Source organism: Ciconia boyciana, chromosome 2 (assembly GCF_034638445.1).
Source record: "Ciconia boyciana chromosome 2, ASM3463844v1, whole genome shotgun sequence".
Lineage (NCBI taxonomy): Eukaryota > Metazoa > Chordata > Aves > Ciconiiformes > Ciconiidae > Ciconia > Ciconia boyciana.
In genome coordinates, this window is record NC_132935.1 from 101,645,841 (window position 1) to 101,666,375 (window position 20,535).

The following is a 20,535-nucleotide window of genomic DNA, read 5'->3' on the forward strand; positions in this document are numbered from 1 at the left end:
ATGTTTTCATTAATAATGCAAATAAACTTTTTTTTTCCCAAGGAAAATCTTCAGCTAATTCTTTAGAACAAAAATTGTTTCATTGATTGAGCTAAATGTGCATTCAAACTATGATTATGTTTATGCAACGATAGTGGCTGGAGATTTTTTTATTCTTTTTTGTAATGTAGCATCTGTAGGGGATATGCTCCAAGCCTCGTATCCCTTTCATAGAGTTTGCACAGAAATTAATTGTTCTTTCAATTTGACTTCTGGTTAAGTTAGAGCATCCTGCTTTCACTTGTTAACACTGTCACAAAAAACTTGTTTCACATTCACTTTAAATCATCTTCTAATACTTTTGATTAATTCTTTGTATTAGTTTACCCTTTAATTTTTAAAGTTCTAGCCTGAGGTTTGTCCTCTGACACGCTAGGTTTTTTTTTTCCTCGAAACAAGAATGTAATTTCTGACCTGGTATAGATTTGACTTTTCCTATTTCCCTCAAAGTGCTTGTTTTCATTTTCTGGTCAACATTCCTTTGTAAATAAATAAACTGCCTTTACTTTCTGAGAGAAAAACACATTGCATCTAAATATCCTGTCTTTCTGATGATTGAGCCCTAAGCCAGAAACTCGCAATGGCATCTTCAGAGTATTTACTTCCTAAACTCAGTGTAGTTTTTTGTCAAGAAAATCACTCACAGTCCAAGTCCTCAACTACTCTAGTAGCACACCTACACTGGCTCCACAGAAAGACAAACTTGAGGGCTTTGGTGAGGCACAACCCCAAGGTACAAGAGTGTGTTTTCTCCTTGTACAGCTCTCTCCCAAGTTCCTGAGACTTGAAGAAGGCCCAAAGAAATGTTTTCGCAATGGGAAATGGTGTTTTTGCAAGTTTGATGGATACTCATAGCCCATGGCTATACTGAGATCCCATTGTTGGATACTACAGGCTGCCATAGGTAATGCAAAATTACCTTTCTTACCAAAACAAGTTTGTTCTGGAATTATTAGCGGTGATTCTGGTGTATAAGATTTTAAAATCTTGCACCTTTCTGTCCACTTGTCCACAAGTACAATGGGTTTTAGGCCTTTCAGTATCTTTTGGGAGTTCACTGCCATCCTTGTCTGTGAAGATAGTTTATTCTTTAGCTGGAAGGAAAAAGGGGATTTGTGCTTCGATGGTTGATTCTCCTTTTGTTGTTGTTTTCCATAAAGGCAAGGTGGTCCATCTAGCATTTCTGAAGTCCTTTTCCAAGATGATTTCCAACTTTCAGTTATTTTAGGAAAGTCAGTGTGCCTTGCTATTTTTCTTAAACCTCATGCATTCCTTTACAGATGCTTATTTTGTATCCTGTCTGCATTTTACCTTCTGTGTGTTAGGGGAGAACCCTGAAGAGCAATCCCTGAACTCCTTGTATCCAGTGATGAAGAGTTCAGAGAGGTTAACAGACTCCTTAGTCTCACAGTAGATGAAAGGAACATTACAAAGTCATGAATAGCGATCACCTGCTTCTTTAACAGCTCCTTCGGTTAGACCTTACGCAACTGTGCTCTGCATCATATTTCTGTATTTTTTATATGCAAAGTGAACACTTGAAGCGTTACTTACATCTTTGCTAAGTGCTACCCTATTGAGGAGGCTGCCTAGGAGAAAGCTGCATTTGCCATAACTCTCCCTCAGCCTCGGTTCATTTAGAGACTCGATGTGGCTTTCTTCAGACTTCCCATATTCTTGGATTATCTACAGTGACTGCAGGCAGTCCAGCTGAAGAAGAGAGATTATTTACTTACCCATAACTGTTTTTACTTTGAGATATGCTATCTACACATTTAACCCTTCAATTTAGCTGTGTTTCTCAGAATTAAGTCTAATCTGTGGATTCTGTCTTTGAGGGGAACTGAGCCACCCTTATTACTACATGAACTACTGGCCTAAAGTGGCAGGCATGAAGGACGTTCCTTTGGATACTGCTGTCATAATAAACATCATAGTTGAGAGTGCTTGCGCATAGCACTGTGTGATTACATGTAGATAACTCATCTTCTCTGAAGTGGTGTATAGATAGATAACTGGTCTTTGTCTTCACACTAGAACATGGCTGCTTTGTTATTTTTTTTCTTAACACCAATCCAAATGCCAAAGAGATTGTATTTTTTTTGTTTTGAATATTCAGTTTTCCCCTAAAGGGCAGAATATTAACATTTAAGCCTATTTTTAGGCTGAAAACTGAGGTGACTTCTACAAGAAAACACAAGTGTGCTAGAAATTGAGAAATGTAAAATGAAATAAATATTTTTAAATGGTGTTCTTTTCTGCTAAGGTAAAACCCTATAAAAACCTTTAGTGAGATGCTTAACTACTCTGTCTTCTACTCATCTTAGCTGTAAACCCAGCCTACTGAAATCCCTGGAATTTCAGTACTGACACTGAAACTGGGAGAAGGGAGGTGTGAATTATAAAGGCTTACAATAGATCACAGAGGATGAAACATTTTCCATTAATGGACTCAAAAGTTACATCAATAAATAATTTCTAAAGATACTCAGTTTTTTTTCTACCTACTTAAAACTTGTCTGTACATCCTACCCACATGAAATAAGCATTTTCAGAATGATGGTACATAGATGCAGCTTTGCATTAGTTGCTCAATATTCTCTACATAATAAGTGAGCTTAAATTGTCTGAGATACAGCTTGTTTCATCCTCAATGATCCTAATTTGCCACTTCCTTTTAACCTCCTTTTATACCCTATCTTCCTTTTTTCTCAAAGTTGAAAAGCCAGTGTCCATGTTAGGCCCACCAAGTTATACCCAGACACTTGATTTTACCTTGGGAATTTACAGTGTTTGCACTGGTCTAGTGAATAGTCCATCTTTCTGCCTAAGAATTCTTCATGTCTCATGTTGGTATTGCCGAGCCAAAAGGGTACTGTTGTGCCTGGCAGGCATTTGGCAGGCTTTCCAGGTTCTTTAACTGATGCCCAAAGGCCATCGTGGAACATTATGTGATTTGATAAAATTGATTTCAGTGATATGGTCTGAATGCAAACACTCCTGTTTCCAGTGAATTGATTTGATTCAATTTTTGTATTCTACTCCCTCTGTAGGCATATTTTATAGAATTATTAATTACATTTAAGCAGACTTTAACAAGGAGAGTTCATGATAACTATTAAATGCAAACATGTCTTCAGCTTGCAAAATTGAGTGTATATATAACCACCTCATTCCATTCATTTGAAACACTTTTCAGGTCTTTCAGTATCAATTTAGTTTAATTCTGCAGCTTAAGCCTTCTCCAGTAGTAATGAGTGAGAAGTTTGTCAGCATCTGTTTTGGGGAGATTTTTACCCCTGCAAACTATAATATGATTCTATGATTAGAATGTTGGGAACCTCAAAAATGGCATTTGTTTCATCTCTGTCAGTCTTGCTATCAAGGTACTCTCTCTTTGTTTCTATAATTTCCTCTTCAGTAATAAAAGTTTTCAATTTTTTCCTTTATCAGAACTATTACATTTGATATTCTAGTCTGAGGGCATCACTGATGTCCTTTTATAATGATGTTGTTAGAGGTTTTCAATTCTGTTCCATCTCTTGTATAAAATTTCATGAGTATTGCTTTTTTGACTTTTACCAACTCTTTGGGGATTTCATGAAGTTTATCATTTTCCTGAATATAAGACTGATGCCAGTTCTTGAGCAGTTGCCTTGCTCCATGCTGATTCTTACTTCCTTTTCAATAGTAGTCATCCTGCCTAATCTTCTAATTGTGGGAGCCTCAGAGACTCTGTTTGGGTTCTGTGACTGCATGTGCCAGGTCTTTCTGTCTTACCATTTCAAGATACAAGAAAATGTGTTTCCCTTAATCTTCAGATATTACTCCTGTGCTTTAAATCAAGCTGGTAAACCCGACTGGTAGTGATCCTATCTCTTATCTAATTACATATATTCATATATGAGAAAATACCTTGTTCTTCTCAGCTACATCTTTATTCATCTTCCACTGCTATTAAATTTATGTGAAACTTTGTTCCCTAAATACAATCTTCATATGTTACCTATTCCAAGTTTAGTGGTGCTACAGAACTTTGTTGCCATAATTGGAATGCTGTCATATCTTTGAATTCTTCATAAAACATGTCTTTAATTTTGTTTTTGATGTTTCTTCAGTGATAACAGTATATTGTTGATTTTGTGCTAATTCTCTTTTAACCTTCAATTGTAGATTTGTTCACTGATAGGTCAAATCAGGTAACTGCTCACAACATCAAATTTCCTTCATTATTTCTCCAGAGTATGAGTTTGCTAACTTTAAAAGATTCGTTTTCTGCCTATTTTACTTCTGTAAAATGTGGTGACACATTTACACTGTGTCTGCTCCACTGTGTAATGGAGGACATCTGACACGTACAAGCCCAAAATGTTTCAGGTGCCCACCTTCCAGTCTTCTGTTTGAATAGCTGGGGTGGTTTGATTTATTTTTTCCAAACTTCTAAATTTTATTTGGACTTCATGAATAGCTTTGCTTTTTGTGGGATAAAAGATAGTAAGCTGATATCTCTCCTCATATTGACGTGCAGTATTCCTCTTAAGTTTGTCTGAAATGTTTTGGATTGTCTGGTTTAGGGAGCCTACTTTTAGGCAGCAAAGCTACTGCTTGAATGACTTTGAGGGCTGTGGCTGTGTACAACCTGTCAAAGTCAGAGTCCTTCAAAAAAAGGCACCTGATCTTACACACGTTTAACAGTCCTTCATTTTATTTAAAGTTTTTGTCCCGACAAGATATACTGCTGTCCTGATAACGACATTGAAAACCATACTAACTGTAATTTTTAAGGCATCTGCAACTTAGTAACACACTGAAAGTGAAATAGTTCACTGAAATGAACAGAGAGAAATGGGTAAGAGTGTCCCTGAGGCAACAGCGTCTATTGAATTTGTATTGTTTTAACTTTGTCATTGACAAACTAACAGTTTACATTTAAAATACCATCTTTTCTCTTCCTGATTTTGCTTATGATGTCCTGTATGTGTACTTCTGTGTCCATGTTTGCATCTTGAACATTCTTCTTCAAGACTTTTCAAAGAACGCATGTATTAATTACTTCCATTGACCCCAAAGTACTAAACTGATTTTGCCTTTTATAAAGAAATGTTCTTTAAATTACTGACAGTTCTGGACAAAGGAAACTGTTTCCAAAGTGTTAAGAACAAAAAGTGCGCGAGGACCTGGTTAGTTGAGGCCATCTTTCAGAAGGGTGAACTAGGAGATTTTAGAGCTGTTTTCCTGGTGATTTTGCTTTTTCTGCCCAGTGTCTGCAACTGCATAGCAGAGTAAGCCCATTCCTCTGGAAGTGAAGCCACGATATTTTGCTCTAAATTATGTTTTATTAACTGATACATAAATTAATATTTTATAGTTATGGGCCAATCCTATGTAGTTAAGGGAGTCGTCTATATTCTGAACTCACCTGCTGTTTGAGTGTACCTGAGAACAAAACAGATACTTCTCACAGTCATTCTGCTACCTTCCAATTAGCTGAGTGAACTGTGCTTGCTCATAAAGATTGATATTGTTTCTACTGTGATTTCTTTAAATTCAGGTTGCTATCAGAACGTATCATGAATGAGATGAGACAGCGTGACCTACAGACAGTATTTGTTGTGTGCTATCACTCCAGTGATGCCCATTAACTTAACAGTCATGCCCAGCTCTTTCAGTATATCATTCCAATTATTTTTTTACACAAATTATTCATTTATTCATACACGAATGAATAATTCTTTATACACACTTACGTTGGAAAATGTGCTTCATAATTTCTTTAAACTAATTCTTGCAAGGTAAATTCTCTGTTTCCCAGTGATCCAAGTTACATTGCATTGTGTTGATTGGGAACATAATTTACATTCTCTTAGCACACTTCCATTAGTAAAGCACACTGGATTTCTTTGAAGTTAAGCTCATGGGTTTTGACTTAATAAGGAAATAACGTTGCTTGTGAGTCTGAAATGTTATGTCTGAAAATTTAATTCTGAAGCTATGTAGGGTTATGTTTCGAGCACATCACAGTGCTTGTGTCACACTTTCTTCTGAAGTTTTAAGACTGTATTGTCACCTTTGCCAGTGTAGCATGGAGTAAAACTGAAAAACTTTGAAGTTACATGATAGGAGCTTTGAATCTTTATGGGGTGAGGAGTGTGTATATGTGGAATTTTGAGCCAAACACTACACTTAGTCTTAGAACTGAGAAATTTATTATTATTATTCAAATTTGCTTTTTATGCTGCTCATAGGAGCAATAGTTTTGTATACAAGCTTTTTCCATATGGTCATGTACAAATATTGCTCCTTAAGGAAAAAAAAAAAAAGTGTTAGAGCAGTGATAGTGAAAGTTTTTGACCAACCAGATCTTCCTTTTACAAAGCTGTAAATCTCAAGCCTATCTGGAAACACTGTCCAGTCCCGTACATCCTTTATGCAGCTGTTAGTCCTGAAAGCTATCTGGGGCACGTGTAGTAAGTCTGCAGTTATGAACATCTCTGAATAAGGATGCAGAATTATAGCTATCATAACATCACTATCCAAAATACTGTTCTGTTTTGATATTTTTCTATTCTGTTCTTAATTTTGAAATCAGTCCTCTTAAATATCAAATTAGCTTTGTATACCATTAGTCTTTGCTTCCATATTGAGACATTTAAAGCCTGTTGTTTTCAGAGGTAGTAATGTCCTACATTTATAAGCAGAAAGCATCTCTGAAATTTAGAGTGTTTGCATTTCATGAGGGATACTGCCTCTGAAAAATTCACATTTAGGAATTTATAGCAATATACAGCAATATACAATATACAGTCTGGTATAAAATTGCAGCACTTTTTAGTTACAGTAAGAGTACATGAATTAGGTTTTAAATGTCTCTGGTTAGCAATCGGGGAAAACTGCTTACGGCCACTAAAACCTTGCCCCAGCCAACCTGCCTGCTGCTTTCTCTCTTTTGAATCTGTGGTCCTGATGTTTAATTATAACAACACCTTTTGTAAGTACTGTGTCAATAAGGATGTAGCATATAAGCTGCTGTGTTTTGGATGATCAGCTGGTGTGGTATAAGTTGTATTTCATTAGGTACTTTGAAAATGGAGTGGAGATTATGTTAAATTTAGTGAACATCATGAATGTGTTGTTTACTGCTGTTTCCTTCACAACCTCAATCCTTCCCATATAGATGTTTGCAACTGGAAAACTTTTCATGTGGTGATTTCTCACAAAGGAATAGGACAAAAAAAATCCAGCCAAATTGTTCGTATAGCTTGTGATGGGAGAGAATTATGTCTCTTTTAAATCTGCCAGCTGTTTTGGGGTAACTCTTTCAAGCTGAGCATGTTTTCCTCAAAATCTGCTTTGCTTTAATGTCTGTCTTGCCAGGAGCCATTCTCCTCTCTTTCTCTGCTGCAGAAGTTCTTAATATAAATGATCTTGAACCAAAACCTTGGAATAAAACATCTGGCCCAATGGCAAGTTTAGTTCTTCATTTTCTTCCTTGATCCATTCTTGGTTCTGCTTCAGACAGAAATCTTAAATCCTCTGTTAAAGTCTTGCAACTTGTCATATTACTACTCCTTTGACAACTTCTTCTGTTCTCCCCTACCCCACATTGCTGACTTTGGCCTGTCTTTGAAACGTGCTTGGCCTTCTTTTTCTGCCAGTTCTAGCTTATTTATTTTCTAAAACTTCACCTAGCCAGCGTGTTTCTGCAAAAAGTTATTCACTTTCATCACATTCGTACCTTAAGGGGAAATAATTTAATAAGGAGAGGGCTTTTGCTCCCCAACTGAATATCCAGATGAATCTAGCTGCACAGTCCTTGACTTTTTGAGACGGTGTCTTTGCTCAGATTTATTTTTGAGATGACATATTTGTCGATTGGTCTCTTTAATGACAGTTATGTTTTTCTGAATTTCTATTCAGTAATAGCTCAGAAAGAGGCAGAGGCTGATATCGATCTGAAGAATGTGTAGATATGCTGTGGTAATCCCAGGCTTCTCATATGAAGCAGGTAGAGTGGGACTCAGCGTAGTGTTTTTGTCTCTGTGGAGGAGAGAATTTGTTTTCTCCATCTTTTATTTGGCAGTTTCTTTTTCCCATAGCAGGGGAAAGCAGTAGTATGAGTCCTCTTTTCCTGAATTTTAAAGCTGATCGTATTGGCAAGGGATTCTTACCAGTTTGTTGTTGCTGTTGTAGACTCTGCTCTCAAAGTAAATTTCAGAACATGGCTGTCGTAAAGGTAGTGTATTTTAATGATTTTGGGGTGTAACGTTTCTCTAGGTGTGGAATGTTTACCAATGCTGTACTTGCATTTTCTTACAAATAAACAGCTGTCATTGGCATTTCTCTCTTGTCCCTTACCTTGTGTAGGGTCCATTACCTTTTGCTACCTGCTTACTAGAAAACAAATGAAGGCAAACCTGAAAAAGAAATTAAAAAAGCAGACCATTTATCTAAATTCTATAAATACTTTAAGAGATTTTTATCTCGTTGTGCCTGTATTGTTAAATGCTGTCAGCACCCCTCTCAAAAAGGATATGTTACAATGGGAAATGTTACTGTGAAGACTAACAGAGATTATCAGAGGTATGACACATCTGTCACACAAAGGAAATTAAGGACTCTTCAGTCTGGAAAAGTGTTAATTGAGAGGGACTGGAACAGAGGTCAATAAAATTGTAAAGAGTACTGAGAAGGTGAATAGAGTTGTTACTGGTCTCTCCCAGTGTAAAAATTAGGGGACATAAAAAAATGGAATTAGCAAGTGGCAGGCTCAGAAGAGAGAGGGATTTTTTTTTCTTTCAAGTGGTTATGATATGGAGGGGTTTAGATTCAAGGGGAGACTGGACAAGTTAATGGAGGAGAAGTCCATCAGAGGCTACTGGTTACGAAAACACCTCTGACAAAATCCAGTTATTGGAAGGAGGAAGGGATTCTGGGGGGCTCTACATCTTAAATGCTTCCCTGGGCTTCTGCTGCTGCCCATTGCTAGCAGTAGACTACTGGCTCAGGTGGACCTTTGGTCTGGTCTGTCTTATCTTCAAAGTCCCTGAAACATTACAGGACTGTACATTATAGAGAGGCAAAAACACAAGTTCAGAAAGTTTTGGGGTTTTTTTAATTAGCATTTGTTAATGGAGCAGTGCTTGCAATTTTTTCATTTGGTTTCATCATGCCAAAAAGGCATGTTAATCATTTTGTTTTACATGCCTGATTTCTGTGTCAGAGTGAAGAGCTAAATGACTGTCACTGAAACAGACATGGATGGGTCCTCAGAGCCCAAGACGTTTAGTATTGGTGATAAGCATTGTGTCAGACTGAGAAAAAGTATATAATATTCTCAGCTACTCATGGCTGAGATCCTATTATTTCTGACCATGCCTGACAGCTCTAATGTTAAACAGTGAAGGGTCATAGAAAATTAGTGTAATTTCAATGGCTGCTTTAGTGCAGCGAACGTTAAGTCAGTTCCCAAGAACAGTTCCCTGGTGCAACCCTTAATAAATTCAAACTTTATTTTTAGTGATGACCTTTAGTAATGTGAGCCTTGATCCACTGAGATGCTGTTCACTTTTGATGCATCTCCAAATCCCTTTTTTATGCATTTTAAATCAACACACGCTTATTCTGAATTTATGCGTGTGGATAGACAGAGAGATGTAATTTAAACACATCTGTTCAAATATGCATTTCAGATCAACTTGGTGCTGGTTCTCATAATACGGCTGAGTTTTTGACGGGTATTATATCCCTAAAGTACACAGCAGATGGTATTTATTAGAGATTGAATGGAAATGAAGTTTAAGGATGTTGAGCTTTTTGTCTTAAGTCGCTCATTTTTTAATCATAAAACAATAATGATCTGAAGTTATAAATCTGTAATGCAGTTCTGTAAAATGTTTCATATTTATGGAAAGAGCAGAACACCTTATATTTGAATATAGTTAGTCCAAGCCTTAACTCTTTGGTTTTTTAAGAAAATTGATAATGGGAAGTATTACAATGTTTCTTATAAAACATTTGGGCTGCATCTAGTAGGAACTCAGCAACCTTCACTATAATTGTTTAAAGAGAGCAAAACTGTGTGTACCCTTTCATCCTCAGGCAGTGAGCCATGCTAATTATGAAATATACTTTTTATCTAGGTCACTATTCCCTAACAACAGGGACAGACCCAGTCCCTACTCACACAGAGTCCTCCATACCTATACCTTCTCAAGCTGAGTTCTGGAAATCAGGTCTCCTAGCTGCCTCCAGGTGTTGTTCAGCCCAGTTTCTGAAAGAGCTCTTCTTTCAGACTGGAAAAGAACAGTCGTTAAAAGTACCCATTCTCACTCTCGGTTAACTCTGAGAGCTGTTAGATTGTGCGTCTTGATCACAGCTACTATTCTACAGCCTTTGTAAGGTGACTTGCATCAAAACCACTAATGACTCCAAAGTTCAAAACCAACCTCTTAAGCTGCATTTGCAAATCAGTTGGAAGTTGCTGCAGATCACAAAGCTCAGGTGTAATGTGTTCCCTGTGGGAATCACCACCATGAGCAGCCTTCAGTGCTGTGTAAGGTGTGGAATGCAAAAATCAGAATGCACACAGTGACTCTGTAGCTGTCAGCCTAGGCTTAATATGTAGTTTCTGCTACCCTTGAAATCTGAAGTGTTTCACAATGAATCACCTCCAAATTAAACGGTAGGATTTATGGTCTTGCCAATTATTCTCCTATGTGTGTATGTGCATACACCCTTCTTCAGGGAAATCTGCAAGGATACTCTGAAGAAATACTCTGGGGGTTTCTCTGTGGTCAGGTCTGTGTTTTGTTTGTCTGTTTTGTTATTTTAAAAAAAAACCCTTACATATAAACAGTACGGCATTGCAATTTCTTTGTCTGGTTTGTTGTCTCTCAGGAATCCATTTCAGAGAGATAGGATCCAAGCTGTGAAAACAATTAAAAAAAAAAAAGTCTTAAAATTATGCATTTTATACACATAAACAAAATATGACTTAAATGTCTGCTAGTATTCAGTGTTTCAATAGTCAAGTGAAAGTAAACAAGTGAGTTGACTTATAAATTAAGCTATTATAGACTTTTACAAACAATAACAATATAAAGTTATCTTCTCTTTAATGCAGGCAAACTGTGAGGTGAAGGAGAACGGATTCGTGAGACAAACTGGAGTTGTGTTAGGCAGTAATAGAGAACATTTTAAAATATTTGAAATAATATAATTGCTTTGCAGTGGGAACACGTACATGAATAAAAGATGTTAGCAGGTGTCCTACCAGGGTGGAATCTCATGCTATTGTATTTAATAGAAATATATACACTGTAAACAGGTCTAAGTTTGGTAAAAGTAATCAAAACAGAAGGTCTGAATAACTAATATGCAACACAGTTTAAAAATAATGAAGTTTAAGCATGATAGTTTATTATATAAACTTTTTATTGCACTGAATATAAGCAGCTTTCTTTTTTAGAGAGTAAGGCCACAGCTTTCACCCATTTCTCTCAGTATGTGATTGTATCTGACACTATTGGATGTAGTATACATTTAGTTTTTTTCCAGTACAGTTTATTACACATTTAATAGAAATTCAATCAAACTGCAATAAATTTATCTTTTCAATTGGCTTGATCTGAGGGACAGTTGATAGAAGCAAACATAAGGTCCCTCAGACTCAGACAAAGCTTGAAGTCAAAGATATTAATGCTAACTATAGAAGAATGGAAATTGATACTACTTTTACATTATTTATATTTATTTTATTGAGGTCTGACTCCCTGGCCATGTTCACTCCAATATCTTGCCATCTCTCTGTTCTTTTAGATTGTATTGCAGTCTGTGAAATGTCTGTCCTGTCTTGCCATTTATAGTTTTATTGATAATTATTTTAGTAGTATTTTAAATATCTTTCTTGAGAAGTCATGATTGGATCTTCCCTACTTATCCTACAGTCAGTTGCAAAATCTCCCACTACTTGTCCTATCATTATGTCACAATGATGATGTCATTATGTGTCTAGAGCAACTGAACACTGGAAAAGGAAATGGCAGCGTTAAATGGAATTTCATATAAAAACTAATAGCATAAGTTCTGTGGTGAACTTGATAGTACTGCTTGTTTTCTTACATCATTTCCTTAAATATTAATGTTCAGGGTATATATAGCTGCATTTGGATAAGCAGTCTTACCAAATGATAGTTCATATCTAGTGGTAAGGCTTGGTCTGTTATGATTTAAAAGGCTTCAGACAGAAATGTTAATGAAATGTCTATTGTCATTGAACCGAGATACTTTCCAGTTTCACTGCATGTGTAAATCAGTTGAGCGATTGATATGAGGGTTTAAAAGAGCTCTTTTTTCTGCCACAGAGGTTTTGAACTTGTACATCCTGGACTACTTTTAAAGGCATATGGAAAAGATTAGTAAGAAAAACATTGTCAGTGGGTGTCCATATATTAGAATTCTGTTCATCCATTGCATAATTTAGGGTAAATCATAAACAGAAAAAGATGGAACACCCCCTGCTTCAGAAATTTTGTTCAGGTTTATTCCCCTAACTCCAGACACTTAAATTAGGGGCATATTGTGCTGTGCTCCGTTCTTAGTCCTTGGAGAGAGAGAAGTGCAGGAGGATTTCAGATCAGAAGTAGGCTGAATCTAGTTCTAGAAGTGTGGGCATCTTCCCATGGCTTAATTCTCAGGTTAATCTCCATGTAGTCAAGAGAGTGGCAGGGTGAAGTTTCATGTTGTTACTAGCCTTTGAAAGAGGCAGTGCTTCCAGCTGAGCAGTCTGTTTCTCTTGTGCTAGCTCCAGATCGTGTGACTCCTCAGTGAGCAATTCAAGTTTAAGTCAGAAATCCCCCAAGACTAGGTGTTGTAGAGAAAAAAGAAAGAGGGGGAGGGAAGGGGCTTCTAGAGGTCTGTGTGTGGTCATAGGGAAGATGCAAACACCTCCTTCAGCTCCAACACAAAATGGCACGTTGAGATACCTGTTAGGTTCTGTAAATATGCTTGAAAGACCAGCTCTCAGATACCTTCAAATTATTTCATCCATTAACTTCATTTCATTTGCAGGTTCCGTAAAGGGGCATTTACTACAGAAAGGTTCTAAAATACAAAGTAACGTATGAGGCTGAAGTAACATTTCAGAGAAGACTGGTTTTATTTTCATAAGAATTCCATTTTTTCTAACATTTTTTCAAAGCGAATTTCTAATTTATGAATCATGAAGTTGCTAGGTCATCACATTTTTTGTTTTGACCTTAATTACTCTAGATTTCCCAGGCAGTTCTTGTACCCTTCTGTAAGAACATACAGTGTTTTAAATTTATTCATATAGCTATTTATTGTAATCCAGTATTTTGTTGTACTGGGAGGTGTGGAGGTGGGGAATCTTGGTTAAGAGCGAGTTGGTGGCTTTAAGTCATTGCTGGATTTAAATGCTACTTGCTGAAAGGGAAGTGCGAAGAATATGTGATCATGCAAAAGAATTTCAGCTGGTCCCATGAGTAGGTGAAGGTGCTGATGAATTTTAGCTCCTTTACATAATTTTTTCCCTGAGCATGGATTTGGTTTGTAATGGTTATTGCTAAAGGAAATGTTTTCTGTAACTAAAGCCACATGAAATGATCCATGTAACACCTGAATCCAAGCAAGTTTCACACTTTTGCTGCTGGTTTTCTTAGACATGTTGCTCCATGAAAATAGGGGGGTGTTTTACTGTTTTATTTTTGGCAGCTTGATACTTTTATCTCTCTCCTAAATCAAATGACCAGGGATTTTGCATTTCACTCCCAACTTACCTTCCATCAAGAGTTCTCTAACTTCCCTCTGTTGGTGAATCGATCTGTGGTAACTGTCACTGTAATACCTGCTATACTTTCCTGTTACTGCTAGTCCAGTTTCTGTTTTCTCTGACATTGGTAACTGAGTCCCCTGGGCAGAAAAGAGCAGGAAAGTTGTCACTGTGAGGGTATGCCTGCACTGCTTGCTGGTTAGTAATACGCAACAGAGATACCTGAGCAAACAGAGCTCCAGGAACTACCTAGCTGTAGTAACACAGAGCTCACCTCAGACTGATTTATTCTTCCAGTCTTGTTTAGAGCTAACTCAGATACCTGTGAGCTGTGAGGAGGCAATTCTCAGGGCAGCAGTTACCCACAGCACATTCTTTACTTACCCATGACTTTAATTCCAGGCATCAGCCACACCTTTGGGAGGTAGAACACTTTTTTTCTCTGACAGAAGAGGTTGACTTGGTTCTTCTGCAGGTAGAGGGTAAGATGTTGCATTTCTTCTGTGTCCTTTCAAACACATTTGTTCCTTCTTTCTGTGAGGTTTTGGATATCTGTCCTCTCAGGACTTGTTCGTGATCATTTGTAGGTGTGCTGGTCCTTACAGCATCACACTAAAATGGACATTTCTTTACTGTAAGATGAAGTAGTTGCTTCTTCTTGGGTGTTCAGAACTGCCTAAGATGATGTGATTGTATTGCTGGTCTGGTTCAGGATGACAGAGCATAAATCTGCTTGTGTAGATGGAAGGGATTTATCTATGTAGAAGGACAAAGGAGAGAATGTTGAGGAACCCTAAGTATTAGGGCTGTATTATCTTATACATGGTATTGATTATTCCTCAAATTAATCTTTTTCTGAAATTCCACAATTTTATTGTAAAAATGTTCCAATTGAGAGTCAACCTGGGACTCTTCTAAAGTTGAGTGAATGGAGATGGTAGTATGTCTTCAGAGAAAAAAATCTTGCAAGATTTATAATTGCCAGAAAAACAATTGCACACAAACTTTCTAGGCGTTTGTCAGGATTATTAGGGTTTAAAATGACTGGCAAAGTTTAAGTCATTTTATGCTCAGAAGTATTGAAACAGACTGACCACCTCCATTAGTTAGGCTATAAGGAGCATCCAGACTCTTCTGTATGTTTGAAGCAACTTTCTGCTTTTTTAAAAGCATTTTATCTTTCATAAGGACCACTGCATATTCTTGGTTCACTGCACAATGTGTTGTGGAGCTTCTCTACTGACCCTAGAAAACATTTGCTGCAATTGAATTTTTAGATTTACTGTAAATGCATTTATGTAATAAATGTTACAAAATGCTTACTTGGGGATGTTCAGCAGTTTTTTCTTTGTTTACTTCAGAATAGATAAACTGCATTTCATTTCAAAACACAATTTAATATTGGCTGATGCACAAGAAATTGGTTCTTCTGTAATTTTGCATCATATTTCATAGCTAGGACAATTTTTTAAACATCATGTGAATCTACGCTATAAGGAATTTTGTGCTGCTTTCTTTCAGACTGTCAGAGCAAAGGTCTCTAATTTTCAAGTGTATATGTGTTTTATATTTTTCCGCAATTATATCTTTTTTCCATCTTTTTTCATTAAGAAATGATGTTTCACATGTGGAACTAATTGTACTTATTTTTGTTCGTCAGTGCTTTGAGAAAGGCTAAGAGCTTGATTTTTGTCAGTAACTGGATTTTATTCTGAGTGAAATCTCATGCTTTTCTCCCCTTTTAAAAATACTTTTCAAACAATATAATCAACAGTGGTATAAAAAAATGCACTATGCAATGTCATATTTTAGGCAGTCATACTGGATTGAACTGTAATTAATTGCTGTTGCTGAATACACTGTGGTCCTTATTCTCTTTTCATACCCTAGCTTTTCTTTGTCTGTAATAATTCCATCCAGGAAGAAATCTAATTATTAAGATAATTAACACCTTATCACCAAATGGAGTTCAGACATTTGTAGAGTTTATGAATTTTTAAAATATGTAATTTCCTTTTAAGTGAATGACAACTGGTGTTATGGAGAAAAAGAGCATATTTTATTGTATCTAGCTTGATGGGACCTTATAATTCATGTTGCTATAGAAACAACCAAACCTTTATAAAGGATGGTATTACTACTACCATTGGTAATAAATGTTTTGACTGTTGCCAATAGTGTCATTAAAATGGTTAAAATAACTTCATTATAACGGTTTTGTCAAACGTAATGAATCTTCTGTTCATGTTCTGAGAAATGGCAGCTGATGTTATGTGATACTGATTTATAAAGTAATGTACTTATTCTTCCATAAGCTTACTCTTACTGCACAAGATATTTGCGATGTGAACAAAATCATGTTGCAGAATACAGTGCTCCTCTATTCCTACAGTCCTTAATGCTAACGAATTTTATTGTTACTTGATATCAAGCAGAACTTCATATCTTGCAGTTTGTCAGTCTTAAGAAAAGAATGGTAATTGAGGCTGTTTAGCCAACAGCTCGGGGGGGGGGGGTTGCTGTTCTGTGCAATATTCAGCTTGTGTTTCCCACTTACAATTATTGGACCAAGTCCTTGAAAATGTTCAGTTTTATACTGGTTTAGATTTGGCATTCAAATGCCATGTTTTAACTTCATCTCAAATGATGGAGTCTGAATTCATGAACTCAAAAAGGAATTGAAAAAATTTGGTTTCTTTTGTGGGGATTTTTCATAAGGAAAAGGTGAAAGAAGATTCTAATAATATAATGTCTAATAAGTTCATGTGCAGCTAACTATATATGCAGACACATGTAAAAAGGAGGCCAAGACATTTGCTTTAATATAAGCTCGTTGCCAATAAAATAAAAAATTGATTTAAGTTAAAAAAGTCACAAAAGATATTTACTACCATTTACTGCTTGCATGAAGGCCACTGTGGTGAATATAAGCTATGCACGCTCTAATATTGCACCTAATCAAATTACTAAGAACAGTATTCTCTGCTTCCCCTTTCTTGGGTCTTTTGCCGACAGATTCTCCTGTTCCAGTGGAGTTCGTTGTTGCAGGAAGTTTTTCTTTCAGCTATTCAAACTCAAGTTTCTTCACCCCCTGTAACCACAGCATTATTTTTTCTGTGGTGATGTACTGTCTAATAAGAAATGATAGTTCTCTTCGGCCATTCAAATGCTTTATAAATGTCATTTGGATTACATGCGTTTGTATTTACAGTTCTGCTGTCTCTTGTCCTGATGAGGGGAAGAGAAGCATTCAGCCATTTCTTCAGGTTGGAGACAGTCTTGGAGACCCCTTCTTAAGCTCAGGTGTGAGCTTTGCTTGTGGCAGTGGTCTTTATGCCATTCACCCCTAAAAGAATCTGTCTCAGCTGCTCCCTTGTCTGTAGCCTACTTAAGAACTTAGAATTATTTAGGTTGGAAGGGACCTCTGGCAGTCATCTCGTCTATTCCCCCCACTTGAAACAGGGCCATCTTTAAGTCAGATACCACCAATATCTTTATAGGGTTCTTACTTTTCCTCATAAATCATATTTTCTCCAGTTCTTCATTGTTGCTGATAGTGTAGAATCAACTCTGTGTTGTAGAAAGTCTTATCTGTGTCAGTAGGGACACTGAGCACTTCTGAGCACTATACATTTCTGCCTTTCTGCAGAAGAGGTTTATCGTTATTTGCACTTTACACAAGCAGGCTGCATACAAAGTGGTGCTGTGGTTTCCCAGTTTCTCATAGGGCAGTGGTCATCCAGCTGGCTAGTGTCAGATGTGGAAAATTGAGTTGATATGTCCTGGGTCCCATAGAGTGCTCTATAAGTACCATGCAGTAATCTCTTGGTTGTAGGACTCATTTTTCTGGGCCATGTCACAGAATGACAGAAGGGTTGAGGTTGGAAGGGATCTCTGGAGGTCATTTTGTCCAATCCCCCCTGCTCAAGCAGGGCCACCTAGAGCAAATTGCCGAGGACCATGTCCAGACAGCTTTTGAATATCTCCAAGGAAGGAGACTCCACAACCTCCCTGGGCAACGTGTGCCAGTGCTCAGTCACCCTCAGTAAAAAAGTGTTTCCTGATGAGGAGCACACCATCTGAGCCCCCATGCCCTTGACTACTGCCCCCCAGAGCTCTGTAGTCACTTCTAATACTGTCCAGATTACCACTCGCAGTATCATTTGTGTCCACATGAAATAACAGCAGGAAGTAGTAGTCAGAGGGCCAGATGAGCCCCACAACATCCCAGATCCCGGCCCCTGGCAGACAGCAAACGTCTCTAGATGGTTGATCAGGCTGACAGACGGGTGCCTGTGACCCCCACAGCAGGGAGTCACCCATTATGATGACTCGTCGCTTCTTCCTGGTAGCTTTGCATGATTTAGGAGTTAGGTGGACCAGATACTTTGCTTGTTGGCACATCTGGCTCCTCTTCAACTTTGAGGGTGATGAACCTATTTTGCAGTTGTAAGCCCTTAGGTGGGGCAAGATCCTTCTTCTTGGTGTCAGAAGTCACCAGCTTCCATCTTTCCCCTTCTCCAGAGGTTTCACTTCCCTTGGGTGGTGGGGGTTGACACCCTGCTTCTCTACTGCAGACAGGGGCTGAGGCACTTCAAGCTGTTGAGTTGCAGAGAAGATCCTGTCTGTCTCCCTTTCATCTTCCCTGGTGCTGCACAGCCTGCCTACTTCCTCCTGTAACTCCTCCACTTGGAGGCACAGCTCCTGCAGGACAGAGGGCCATCTCTCCTGGCATCAGAGCCCCCAGGGACTCCCTGCAGCCTGGGACTTGGCGGGCTGCATCCACCATCTGAAGCTCAGTCTGGGTGCAAGCCTCGACCCTAGCAGGGATGGCTTCTCTAACATCTCCTGGGGAGAATGCTCAGTGACATGTTACCACCGTGTCTAAGACTGTTACTGTGGCACAATTTCCACTGAGGCCCCCTTACTTCACCCCCTTCTGTGCACCCTGCTGCACTAACTGCTGTGTCTGTTGGCTGCCTCTGTAAGCTCCTGTGTGTAAGGGTTCTGCATATTCAGTCCAAGGGGAACAGTTAGGAAATGTTAACCTTGCTAAATAACAACAGAGCTCAGAGCCTGTGCATTTGTAAACTCAAGTATTTTGTTTTCCTTTTAAAGCAAGGCTTAGGCTGATTTTATGGAGTACCGAGTTAGAAATTAACTTGTGACTAAGAGATGTCTTATTGGCTCCAAAGCCAATTTTGTTCAAAATTGCGAGGTTATATGGCATGCCAGTCCCCTCTTTTGGATATCCTGTTCTAATTCAATAGCAGCATTATGAAACAGTAAATAGTTTACAAATTCTAGTGGCTGAGTCTCAGAAGTTATAAATTTTGTGGATTAAGCAATCAGAATTCAAGAAATTTACAAGCTCTGCTGATCACCTATAATTTTGAATGAAGGAGGAGTTGGTCCAGATGTTTTCACTCTTCTGTCACAATCCTAATCCAATATTTGCTGCAGTATCTTTCTTCTATTCCATGTGCTCTCGGCTGAGTACCAAATGCATTTTTCATTACCAAGCAATGGTATTAAAATCTCATTTATTTTTTTCCAAAGATTATTTTAGGTCTTAATTTCTGTAGATAAAAGTTGAAGAGTTATAAGTCTATGTACACTAGCTTTTAAGGGAGCAAGACTTTTACATGTCCTTAGTTCAGTGTTCCTTTCCACTTTCTTTACAGAGTGCCTGGAATAACAATTGCTACAGACATCATATGTGGTTTTCCAGGAGAGACAGATGAAGATTTTCAAGAAACAATGAAACTTGTAGAACATTACAGGTTTCCGAGCTTGTTTATTAATCAATTTTACCCACGCCCAGGAACCCCGGCTGCAAAAATGCATCAAATTCCAGCTGCAGTGGTAAGATCCATTTTCTTGTGCCACTGTACACAGTGTACTCAGATGTCTTTAAATACATAAAGCATGTACATGAAAATGTAGATTTTTCTGCAGAACTATGCTACAATTCAATTAAAGGGTTTTTTTCAGTCCAGTAAGTTAAATCATTGTTGAATTGCCTTTAGAGGTTAGCTAGATCACTGAATGCATTTTCATATATAAATGAAATTTATATAAATGTTCAGATTGTTAGGAAGGGTAAAACAGTGGTTATACCGAAGTCATGTCTTCTTTCTATCAAGTTTTGGCTGACTGAGTACCAAGAGGGGTAGCTGATTGATTACACATATTAATTTTTTTCCATTTTAAGACTTTTGTCACTCCAGCAATCTCAAGTTTATTGTGAATAATTATGCAAAGTATTAATAATAGAGCAATGGTAATTTCTGATTTATTTGTCAAATACCAAATTTGCAGGCAACTTCTTCTCAAGACTCTTCTTACACACTCCTTGTAAACTCTTCTTCCTTCAGCCTGCCCGTTAAAGGCCATTGATAAAATTGGCATTTAATCTTTCGGTTTTCAGGTGCTTTCCTTCCTGCCTGCCTGCCTGCCTGCCTGCCTTCCTTCCTTCCTTCCTATTTTTGGGTTAGAAGCATAACCCTTCCTGACTACCAACATTCTCATCTCAAATTCCTGTGAGGAAAACAGCCTATTTTGATATAGAAGGTAGATGGCTATTGACTGTATTTTGCTTGATATAAATAGCTATTTATAAGCAATAATAACAGCAATCACATCTGGAGGCATGGTTTGATTTATTTTTAAAAAAATGAATTTGTAATTTTTGTAATCTGAGTCTC

General features: G+C 37.6%; 1 protein-coding gene across 2 annotated transcripts in view; it reads left to right on the forward strand.

Annotated features, from left to right (window-relative positions):
* The window catches only part of CDKAL1 (CDKAL1 threonylcarbamoyladenosine tRNA methylthiotransferase), a 432,576-nt gene that overhangs the window by 300,790 nt on the left and 111,251 nt on the right, over nucleotides 1-20,535 (forward strand). For both annotated transcript variants that reach the window (XM_072853370.1, XM_072853371.1), the window contains exon 12: nucleotides 19,513-19,693. In XM_072853370.1, the coding sequence (XP_072709471.1) occupies nucleotides 19,513-19,693 (181 nt within the window). The remainder of the gene's footprint in view (nucleotides 1-19,512; nucleotides 19,694-20,535) is intronic.